Consider the following 12,869-nt stretch of genomic DNA (forward strand, 5'->3'; position numbering starts at 1 on the left):
CCGCCATCTACATTAAGTATTTCTCCTAATGTCATCCCTCCCCTTGCCCCACACCCCCTGACAGGCCCCGGTGTGTGATATTCCCCTCTGTGTCCATGTGTTGTCAGTGTTCAACCCCTACTTATGAGTGAGAACATGCGGTGTTTGGTTTTCTGTTCCTGTGTTACAAACTGAAAACCATTTTTATGAAATACTAATAAGACTGCAATATGAATGTGGCCTCAGTTTTCAAGGGATACACTACTGATGTAGGCAAGTACGAGTATATACAGATATCTGTCCTAGATCGATAGATAGATGATAGATAGGTAGGTAGATAGGTAGGTAGGTAGATAGATAGATAGATAGATACATAGGTAGGACAGATACCTGTGAGATACCAGCACACAAAAACCTGTCTCTGAAACAAGTATTAACTTGAGGTTTAGTCATCAAGAATATTTAATTGTATGTACTAATTATAATTCTATCACTATGGTCTCTGAGGAGAGTAGTAATAAGAAAAGCAGTCAGTTTATAAGATCTGATAGGCAGTATGAATTTCTCTTCTATTTTAAAGGCTATAAATTTCAAAATATCATTCTGATGGGCTAGCCGCCTCTACGAGAACAATTTAAATAGGCACAGCTAAGAGTGGAAATATCAAACCAAGCTCAGCCTCTACTAATCACTTATCCCTGGCAGACATGAGCTGAAAATGTGTATCTCAAGGTCCCAGTATGTATTGTTTGCTATTAATTAGAAATTAACAGTATATTCTATCAAACTTACATTAAACTACATTGTTTTCTAAAATGAAGATATCCCACCTTACATTTTCTTTGCTGTCATCTGGCTTTATAGCAACAAATATATTTTTAGGAACATGTTCAATATATTATTCCATATGTTCCAAGATCAATGGAACAAAAATGTACTTACTCCTATCTTTCCCGTCCCTGGCACAGGGTTTCCTGCTTCTCCCAGAGTTCTCTTGATCGAGTGTCTTTTCAGTATAGCATGACTCCTGAAGGAAACAAAGGCAGGAAAAGATTTATTAAGATAAACATCTCTAGTTCCTTGTCTCTTGCAAAAAAGAACAAGTCGTTCCTTAGACAAAAACGTCTAATTTAGTGACCAAATGTCACATGTTTTTAAAACAACATTCACTGTCTTTTTTATTCCTTTCCCCAAATTGTTTTATTTAGTTTCTCTGATAGCAAGAGCAGGACAAATTTTCTTGAGTAAGCAGCTCCATACACCCAGATAAATAAGGAATATATTTCTTTGTATTATTTTGTTCACCATTCAAACACATCAATTGTATTCTGAGCAGTCTCTCTCGTGTTTTGCTCTAAAACTGTGTAACATGAACAGTCAGAGACATTCTTACTGAATAGTAAAATCAACAAGAAAGCAAGATTTTTTAATATATTTTCAAATTTCCATTGAAAATAGATTCACTAGGTGAATGATAGCCTTTCTCAAATGTGTGATTTAAAAAGCAATATATCCCTGCAACCGTTCACCTTTGAATTTAAATACCAAGGAGCAAGGACATTATTTTCCTAATCACGAGATCTAGTGATTGGAATTGTTGGAGAGAAATGAATCCAATAAAATCCAGTCTATGCATATTGCCTCACCACCAAGAGGCAATATAACATTTTGCTATGAATAGGTAGCAAATTCACTTGAATTTTTTTCTGATCATATTCTTTTAGGTATTTATATGTAAAAAAGTCACCATTTAAAAGCTGGTTATGAGCTTTAAATAGTTGGAAAACAACCGAGTTCTTTTCATTTACATATATACTTCTGTGGAGGTGGCCACAGTTGATCACTGGGTTAACCAGATGCCCTTTCACTCAGGCAGTCTACATATTTGAGCAGACACATAGTAAATGCTTAGATGTTAAAAATGAATGAGCCATGTCTCTTTCATTTTATGAAGATCATCTGTTTCTTTTTCTAAATGTGGGGCCAGTAATGTCAACATTCCTCTGTTTGTACACTAGGGTTATTCAGAGCAGGGAAGAGTCTAGTTGCATATTATGTATTCAAGGATCAATGTTGTCTGCTGTCTTTTCTTCCCTACTCCTTTCTAATAAACCATCAAATTCTATCTATTCCAGGCTCTTAATGTTCTTCATGTCACTCTTCCTTCCAATTCCATTTGCATGGGCAAATCTAGTTCAACTCTCCCCAGTCATAGCTTCTTCCATGCCACCCATTCTTCCAGGGGTTATGACATCTCTCACTAGTCTCCCTGGCCTGAGTCATTCCCCTTCCAATCCATTCTCCACACACCTTTCACACTGGGACAGGAACTGAACTTCCAATTTGTATAAAACCCAAGAACTATATGTGGTGGAGATATTTCACTATGATTCTCAAATAAAGTATCTTTTCCCCCAAATGTCAACATTGTTATGTTAGCCACTCTTAGTTTTCAAATAGTTTGATTACTCTCTCCTTTGCTTCTCACATAGTTTACAAATACACCACCAAAAGAATGTTGTAAAGACATTGAAACATAAAGACAGAAGAACTGAACTCAGTTCTAGTTTCAACTCATCTATTTATCAGCTGTTGATTTTGAGTAGTCATCTCCTTTCCGGGAGGTGAATGGCAGATCTTTGCTCACCAAATGGCACAATAATATTAATCCTATCTGTCTCTCCAGGTTGTTCTGAGATTTAAGGAAGTTCACATACAATGAAATTCCAAATATACGGTTACTACGCTCCCTGAAGATCTGCAAAAGTATAAACTTGCTTCTTTAGTTTAATACTAAATTCAGATTGGGACCTAAGAGGTATCTGTGATCACACTCTTAAGTCTTACAGCTTTCTTTTGGAAAGAAGTTTGTTTTGGCTTCCCCCACACCCCCCAAAAAAGAGCACCAAATGAATTAAACTGTAATATACTTTGATGTCAAAGACACTCTGAATCTAAAAGAGTGGGAAAAAGGAAAGGGAGCTCAAAACAGTGACAAATCTCAATTGTCTGAACCTGCCATTTAATTAAAATAACTCAACTGCCATATGTAGCACAGATATTAATGCCATCTTCTTCAAACTCTGCTAATATCTCCAGACATTACTGGACACTAATAGAAAATATGTCCCTATTCTCTGTCATTGTGTTGTAGAGTTTTAAATGAAAGAAATGTAGAGTGTGTGCAATAGGATGTTTGTTTGTTCTGTTTCCAAAGAGGAAATAAAAGATATCAACCAAATATTCCTTAATATATAATTAGCACTGTGACCTCAGCTCAAGGAAGTCTTTATTTTAGACATAAAAATGACAAAAAATGCTGCTAATCCATGTTTTCCTCTCCTTCAACCCCTGAGTTCTCATGAGCATCCCATCCTGCTGGTTTCCAGGTAACTTTTATATGGGCTTTTGGATGAGCATTGGTTGCAAATACTTTTGGATGATACTGATTATCCTACTTAACCTCTTTACTGTTTTAGATCACTGGGTAATTGGCCAAACAGGGCACTGAGGATCATAAACTGAAAAGAAACAGATATAGCATATCTGTGCAGTATTGATTTCATCAGGCTAATGGATTGAAAATGGTAATTTTAATAGTGCTTTTTAAAATTATTGTTAAAAATCAAAATAAAATTCATCATCTTAATCATTTTTAAGCATATAGTTCAGTATTCTTCATCATATTCATATTGTTATACAATCAATATCCACAACTTCTTTGTCTTGCAAAACTGAAACTTCATACCCGTTAAGCTACCACCCCCATTTCTCTTTCCAAAACCCCTGATAACCATCATCTTACTGTCTGTTTATATAAATTTTACTATCTAGATAGTTTTATAAGTGGAATCATATAGTATTTGTCTTTTTGTGACTAGCTCATTTCACTTAGCATAATGTTCTCAAAGTTTATCTATGTGGCAACATGTGTCAGAATTTCTTTCCTTTTTAGGCTGAATAAAGCCTTAAATAAAAATACTCTAATGTATATACCACATTTTGTTTATGTGAATAAAGCCTTAAATAAAAATACTGTAATGTACATACCATATTTTGTTTATGTGTTCATCCATCAATGGACACTTGAGTTACTTTCACCTTTTGGATATTGTAAATAATGTTACTATGAACATGGGTGTACCAACATCCCCTCAACACCCTGCTTTCAAATCTTCTGGACATATACACAGAAGTGGAATTGCTGGGTCCTACGGTAATAGTATTTCTTTTTAACATAATTGTTTACAATAGTTTTGATTTACAAAAAATTGAAGATAATACAGAAAGTTCCTCTAGTGTTCCATACCCAGTTTCCCCTATTAGTAGTATCTTACATTAGTATGGTACATTTATTACCATTACCAATTAATGAACTAATATTGATATGCTATTGTCAACTAAATCCCATACTTCCTATCTCTTTAGTTTTTATCTAATGCCCCAATGGCATTTCAGAGTGTCATTTAGGATACCGTATTACATTTAGTTATCATGTTTCCTCTTTGCTGTGACATTTTCTTAGACTTTCCTTGTTTTTAATGACCTTAATAGTTTGACAGATATTTTGTAGAATGTCTTTCAATTGGGATTTGCCTGGTGTTTTTCTCATGATTAGACTGTGGCTATGGGATTTTGGGAGGAAGACCACATAGGAAAAGTGCCATTTTCATCATATCATATCAAGGGTCTGTAAAAGCAATACAGCATCACTACTGATGTTGACCTTGATGAGACAGTGTTTGTCAGGTTTCCCCGCTGAAAAGTTAGTCTGCCTCTTGCTGTTTTCCACAGTATTTTTGGGAAAGAAGTCACTATGTGTAGCCCACAATTAAGAAGAAAGGAGTTATTTTCTACCTCCTTGAGGATATTGTATCTACATAAATTATTTGGAATTCTTCTACACAGGAGATTTATCGCTTCTTCTCATTTATTTATGTATTCAATTATTTATTCATAATTATATGAACTCTTGGGGGATATTATATTTTATACTTTGGATTATAATCCAATAGTACTTTATTATGCTCTGCAAATTGTTCCAGATTGGGTCATCATTAGCTCTTTCAGTTGGCTCCTGTAGTATTTTTCCTGTTAATGCAATGCATATTGCATTATGTATCACAACTCAATATTTCAGCCTTGATATCTAGCATATAGCCCTATCTGGGTAATACAGCTGAGAAAAGTCTTATTCAAGTACAATGAAAGACAGAGAGTATTATGAAGCAGGTGTAATGGACATTGAGGTGTGCCACCAGATGCTCCCTTCAAGACTGAACTATTCATTTCCCCAGCTGATTATCAGTGGCTGATGGCCCTCAACAGAAACCTTCCAATTACGAGTTGCTGCAGGGCATAAAGAACCTGCACTGAGCCCTCATTTGGCCTGATTCTGAGGCCACATCCCAGCTGCTGAGTTCCCCATGGAATCAGCTTTCCCCTCTACCCAGGAATGTTTCCTGTATACACAAACAACACTAGGTAACCTCAAGTAAGGGAGATAAGGTGAAAGTCAGTATATTGAACACAACCAACTGGAAAGAAATTGGTTACAGAGAGGAGATAATTTAAATTGTGAAAAATGTAGTGAGTCAGGTCAGGCTAGGTTATAAGGAATCCTGAAAGCCAGGCAAAAAGTTTAAGATTGAATTAGTAGCAATAAGTCTAACTGGGGGTGCAGTCCAATAAAGTATGATGTAGCCATACGAAGAAATAGTATCTAGCTATAAGAAACCAGAAATTGTAGCTAACATGTATTCTAGCTATTAATGTGCAGGGCATACTTTGTATGCACTATGTCATTAAATCTTCATTACAACTATTAAGATCTCAATTTTGCAAATGACAAAACTGAAGCTCAAAAATATTCACTACCTTACCCAAGATCACATAGCTAAGAAGCCCACTGGAGAGATTCAGACTTTGCTCTGTATTACTCTTTAAGTAATGCTATTCTACTCACCATGTCTTAAAGAATATGTAATCATAAGACATGGCAAATATTTCATAAACGTTAAATGAAAGAACTGGATACACTTGATATACAATAGAATCACAATTTTGTTTTTTAAAAGTGTATATGTTAATCCCATACATAACAAAATGTAAATGTTTTCTGTAAGATGATATACAATTAAAATCTTGTATGATTTTAATTAACTTATTTATTTTCTGTATTTTATATACTTTATAAATTAAATCATGTTCTTTCTAATCAGAGAGAAATTAATGATATTTTATAAAAAGAAGTTTCTTTATCAGTAAATGAGTGATCACCATGAAAGTGTCTATGTTATATCAAGAAAGGATGTAGAACAATTAGCTGTCTGCAAGACTGAAGAAAAGTGAATGAAGGCTATTTGGGGTAATAAACCAAGTGTTTTAGCTTGTGACTAAAAGTTGACAAATGTGAAAGATGTCAACATAATTTATGCCAGGGTTGATTGTTGATTTGGGTAGGGAGAAAAAAGAGTCCAATATACCCCAGGAATTATCCAGAAAAGGAACAATTGGTAAGAAAAGTTGGAAGGAACATGATGAGTTCAAATTAAGGCATTCAGGTATTCAGTGAGTGTAATTCAACCAAGAAGAGCTTATCCAATAGGCAGCTGGGAAACAATATTAACAGTAAGTACAATCAATTGATCAAATCCAGTAAATACAATCAAAAACAGTAAATACAATCAATTGACCAAAATCAGGGAGTAACTTAAGAAGTGATACATTTTAACTCATGCATTTAAACAAGCCAACAAAAGTGTACAAATTAATTATAGAAAGAGAAGAGCAGAGCGCTAGGACTAAAACTCACAGAAGTTAAAGTCTGGTGAGACAAATGTTAATCAGAGTTTAGAAAATTTACATTTTCCTTTGAATTGCATAGGTGTTATCAGGTAAAGAAAAACAACTCTCAATGTGATATAATTTTTGTTTGAAAGTTATCACCTCATATTAAGAAGTATTTTTAAGTGTGTTCATTGATTCATTCATCCATTCATATATTAAAAAACAATATTTACTGAGTGCTTCCTTGGTATGAGAACTTGTACAAGTTGTGATAAAATGTGGTTGTTTGGATCCCTTGGCCACATAGGGCTAGCAATAAATAGCAAAAGATTAACACAAATAGGCCACACAAAAAACATTCTGCTTCATCTATCTAGAACACACATTTCCTTTTGCTCTTCCTAGAAGGGTGTGGGCCATTCTTAATGGCCCAACTCAAATGCTGCCTCTTCTCTGAAGCTGTAGGAATTGTTCCAGATTGGTATTAATCATAATCTCTGCCCCCAAGTCATTATTTTCATGACTCTCTGATGCTTTGTGTTACAGCCGTGTGTGATAGTCTTCCCCAGAGCCTGTGAACATCTTGAATGGCAATATTTTATTCAATTATCTGTAGGATTTAGGACAATATACTTTAGGTATTCAATAAGTGATCATTGAATGGAAATTCATAAATCTTTACTCATATTAGCAAAAGGTATATAATAACTTTAAAGAATATTTGCAAATGTGTTTTACACTCATTTTTGCTCCATAAAGTTAAAAAGGGTGAATTTATACAGTTGTGAAAATATGAACCACTCAAGTGTATTCATTAATAAGTATTAACAACAAAATTAGCATTATTCTATTCAACTTCTCTAATTTAGTTAATACTAATTTTTCATTTCATTGACCTCTAATCTATCTATCTATCTATCTATCTATCTATCTATCTATCTATCTATCTCTATCTGTCTATCTATATTCTGAGATAGGATCTTATTCTGTCACCCAGGCTGAAGTGCAGTAATGCAATCCTGGCTCACTGCAGTCTTGACCTTCTGGGCTCAAGAGATCCTCCCATCTCAGCCTCCTGAGTAGCTGGAACTACAGCTGCATGCCACCGCATCTGACTAATTGTATTTTTTTGTAGAGATAGTTTGTCCATGTTGCCCAGGCTGATCTCAAACTTCTGGGCTCAAGTTAAGCACTTGCCTAGGCCTCCCAAAGTGCTGGGATTACAGGCGTGAGCCACTGAAGCTGACCAATCTAATCTGTTGTCTATTTCTTTCCCTATAATATATGCTTGATTTCTACAACTGTGACAGTATTTAAACTAACCTTGGCAATTGCTACATTTTCACAACTTTCTTTTAAAAAGGTAATTAATTAATTAATTATTATTATTGGAAACAGAGTCTTGCTCTGTTGCCCAGACTGGAGTGCAGTGGCACAATCTCAGCTCACTGCAGCCTCCACCTCTCGGGTTCAATTGATTCTCCTGCCTTGGCTTACCAAAGTCCTGGGATTAAAGGTGTGAGCCACCAAGCCCGGCCCCATAGTTTTTTAATTTACATAAAATTGCAAATAACCTGCTTTATACATTCATGGGAAAATCTTTTTATCTACCATGTGGTAGATACAATGGAGGAAACACAGACCCAGTTTTGTGCAAAGGAGGGTTAGAACTAGACTCGTTGATTTAAAAATACACAGAAATGACCAAAATCCAATTTATCTGAAATTTTTTATTCAAGTACTAAAAGCCTCAGTAGGTGCAGAATGAATAAAAAGGAATTGAAAAAAAAATGACCAAGAATTAGAGATACATTCATCTTTCAGGTATCAGTTCATACAACTAGTTAAACATCTCATCTAATTGTCTTCCTAGATTCAAGTCAAAACCATAAACATTTTTAATAGGCAAGGTAAAATCAGGTTTTCTTAATTAAAAAGGTAACATCGCATTGCACAACTGCTTTTACATAGTAGTTTGGCAAAGTTGACTCAAAGTCTTAAAAATGTTGGCAAACTTTAACCCAGTAATTCCACTGTGAAACTCCTTTCACCCTTTAAGTCCCCAAGATAAATCTCTTTTTACTTTGCTACTGTTAGGAGGAAAAGGAGATAAAGGGATTTTGACATTTAACAAACAACTGTTTTGTATGATGAACCTTAGTAGGCACTTTGCATTTTAGTCCATTTAATCATTGTAATTAATCTATCACATAGTGGACCTTTTGCAAAGCTTAAAGATAGTGAGATGCGTCCCTAAGGTCACACAGCTAATAACTCCCATAGCTGGGATTCAAACTCAGCTCTGTTCAACCCTAAAGCCCACAATTAATCCACTACACATCATGATGCCTCACAATATTCTTGGACTTTTGACCTGGCTTATATATATATTCTTTTCCTCTATATATTTTTTCTCTTATGATTAAATGACTGTTCCTTGATACTTAATATTTTGCTTTATATCTCAAAGTTCTAAGAAATATGAATGTTTTTGGAGAATTGACTCAAAAGCAGTTCATAGACTTATTCATTACCTCTAAGTTTTCTTTTAAGGATTTCCTCTTCCTTTACATCTCATATCAAAGATAATATGTCTTCACATCTGATACTGGAGAGAAACAAGGGTGCTAATATGCCTCCTGAATTTTTGTTTCATGTTCATAGGATGTGGATGGATACAAAGAAACTTGATCAAAAAGGTTTCCTGCTATGGACTATAGCCCAAAGAATAAAATAAGCAAACCTTGTTACCCAAATGATGTTGTAATCTTCAATCTCCTGCATTCTTTCATCATACCATTATACTTTACAAACATGTTTTTCTATGGATTTTGATTAAGTTGCCCTCATGAAATAATTTGGTACTTACAATATATTGTCATGTTTGAGAACATGGATTCTGAAGACACACTTACTGATTATAAATCTTTATGGTGTACATTTGGCCAAGTTAACCTTTCTGGAACAGCCTAGGCTTCCCTATAAGTAAAAATATCTATAATAATAGTATTTATCACTTAGAGTTTTTAAGAGGTTTAAATGACACACTGAATTCTTGTCACATAGAACAATGCCCGGCACTACTGTGTTTAATATGTTTTAGATTTATTAATACTCTTACACAGGAAAGAGAAATGGATTACTCCTGCCAATGGTATATATGATAGAAACAGTAAAAAAAAAAAAAATCACTCTTAAAAGTAGCTTTAAATATGGTGTCTTAGAAAAAAACTTATCACTGTTCTATTACTATTCATGTAATAATACCTTAAAAGTAACTTGAATGATCTTTGACACATTTGTGTGTTTATATGCATGCGTGTAAAATATCTGGGTGCAAAGCTTGAGGGAAATTTTCAAGTTTTTAAGTATTTTTAAAAAAATAATGTAGATCCTACAGAGAGTACAGATCTCAAAGCCAACAAAGAGGCTTCCCCTTTGTATACAGAACAAAGCCCTGCCTCTTCACCCTTTGAATCAGTAGGCAAACAGTTACAGCCCAAGGCCAGAGGTACTGAATAAAAAAGTAGTGGCAGGGAAAGAGCTGGCCAACATTATTTCCCAAATCTGACAAGGCACATTTCTCTACTCCAGACTTTAGCCTTTGATGCAACTGTGCATTACTTCAATATACTGATGATGTTATGGCTTGATCTTTAAAATATGCGCCTGGATCTTAAGAAGAACCCGTTGCTCAACACTGGCAGAACTCAGCCTTCCTTACAAGAGCTGATTAGTTTCAACTTTTTGTCAACTCTCCTAAAGAGGAATTTATGTGCTGTGTTAAATATTGAAAGTAAAATAAGATGTGGTCCTCGTGAATTGTTATGTTCTGATCTTTCTACACAGAAAGAAAATTCAAAGCACATCTCAAATATCAGTGGCAAATTCTTTTATCGGTATTGAATTAAATACTCTGACATTCAGGCCCACATGACCAAAGTAAAAATTTGCTTGGTGGTTTTCCTGAAACATAACTGTTTGCTCTGGCTTAATAATGCTAATTGGAAAGTTACATATTCCATGCAGCATAAAAAATTACTTTGCATTGACCCAGAAAACTCACCTTGCAAATAAGGCTGAAGAAGAAAGAAACTGAAATCAAAGTACTTGAAACGAGAACTCTAGCTGCCAGAACTACCTGCCCTGCCCCAAGTTCATGTTTAATTAAATTTACATCAATAATTCCATAAATCACTTGTATGTTCAGAGAACTTAAGTCATCTTCTCTGATTCCAAGGTCAAATACTTACTAACAACCCTCATGCCTCTGGGGGACATTTGCCCCATGCCTGACTGTACTGCTTCTCTGGTGGGGGTGAGCCCCCACTACTGCAAAACTCCTTGGGGGATGAAGCACCACTAGAGCACTCAGCAACAACCCCTTGTGACTGATCCATGGGGAGTGCTAAGCAACAGGACTACGTCTGACCTAGCTGTTCCCAGGGCACCCCCAGCTCACTGTCTCTTAAGAGGGCCAGGTTAACAAGGGATCAGGGGCCCTAAGTGACTAGTTACATAATCTATACACACACTTTTCGGAATGTTCCCCAACGATAGCTAAATAAAACTCAGAGCAGAGTTAGTTCCTAGCTAAAGGGTACCCTTGAATGTATCCTTCATTTAAACTCTATCCTTGAAACTTTAAAGTAGCTGTTAGAAAAACTAAAGCATTAGAACTAAAATCTTTGGCAAAAAAAGTCCAAGTATTTACAAAAAAAAAAAAAAAAAGGAAGAAGTCTGTTCCTTTTAAATTATGACTTTGAAAGCTTCCATAATTTCATAGAATTTTGCTATTTACTGAGTTTCTGCTAACACACACAAAAATGGGGAAAACATAATTTAAGAGATAAATCACATGATTTTTATGGCAAAGTTATTGCTAAAATATTTGAACACATAACTCGTGTTTAAGTATAGAAATTTCTATGAAGGGCCTTCAGTTATCTACAGCTAAACCCACATTTTATATCTTTGGTCTTGACTTCTCCTTAGTTCCACACACCCTAACTCAAACTCAACAAATCTAAATTAGTCATACTTCTTCAATTCACATGTGACTTACTTCTTAGAAGGCAACCACCCAGTCAATCCATCTAAAAATTTACCCACTCAGAACTTGAGTCCAGCCCTCCCCGTATTTCCTCTAATGTCCCTTACTTCTCTGTAATGGAGGAAGAGATATGTGCTCTGAGGGACATGGACTTTCAGCCAGTACACCGCTGTACAAATAAGATTCCATTTTTCCTGTAATTTGAAACCTTCAATCAAGTCCAACCTATTCAGCATGATAGGCAAAGCACTTCTAAATCTATTTCCTATCAAACTTCCAACTACATCTCCTGTCACTGTCCCTTAGTGTACACATTCTATTATGTTGAATTAACTCTAGTTCCCTAAACATGTGCTGCACTTTAAGTCTCTTTCCTCTTCCTAGAACACTTTCCCCTTTATCTGGCAAACTAGTGGTTATCTTTCAAGATCTAACAATAACATCACCTCTACAGAGAAACCATTCCTGATTTTAGGGTTACTTATAACCATCTCTGGACATGTCTATACTTGATTCATACGCTATGGTAGCTTTCATCACATCGAGTTTGCAGTTATTTACCTATCCAACACTAATCCTGTGTTTTGAAGGGCTATTCCTTTCTTCTGTTCAACCTAATCTCCTCAAATCTGGCATATTCCTTAGCATCAAGGAGGTATTTATACTATAATTTATTAAGATTAGGGAACAGTACTCCTAGGCAAAATTGTAAAATAAATGAAGTTTGAGCATCTCTCCATTTTTAATCTCATTAATCCCCCCAGAAGCCATTAACCTATAATATCACAGATAGGTAGTAAAGTAATTAACCAAAAACTAAAAAAGTCAATCTCCTGACCTCTAAGCTGGTCTTCTTCCTCCTAAACTGTGATGAGTCATTATACGGTAACTAAGCCAATGTCCCGCAGTGATCTAATCCATCCGGCAGTAGTAGGCTAAAATGACCAGATTGCTTGTACTCCTTTTATTATAATCATAATAACAAGAAACTCAAGGGAACTACATGGTCAGGTAAGCAAATCATCAAAAGGTGGTCTGGATCCGATCT

At 35.2% G+C, this 12,869-nt stretch overlaps 1 protein-coding gene across 9 annotated transcripts in view; it reads right to left on the reverse strand.

Moving 5' to 3' along the window:
• PKIB (cAMP-dependent protein kinase inhibitor beta) overlaps positions 1-12,869 on the reverse strand; it is a 114,976-nt gene that overhangs the window by 90,890 nt on the left and 11,217 nt on the right. For all 9 annotated transcript variants that reach the window (XM_031667460.1, XM_009206187.4, XM_009206184.4 and 6 more), the window contains exon 2: positions 922-1,006. Coding sequence is in view for 2 of the 9 variants with exons in the window: in XM_031667459.1 (XP_031523319.1) it covers positions 922-1,006 (85 nt within the window). In the remaining 7 variants the exon portion in view is untranslated. The remainder of the gene's footprint in view (positions 1-921; positions 1,007-12,869) is intronic.

This window comes from Papio anubis, chromosome 6 (assembly GCF_008728515.1).
Source record: "Papio anubis isolate 15944 chromosome 6, Panubis1.0, whole genome shotgun sequence".
NCBI classification, from domain to species: domain Eukaryota; kingdom Metazoa; phylum Chordata; class Mammalia; order Primates; family Cercopithecidae; genus Papio; species Papio anubis.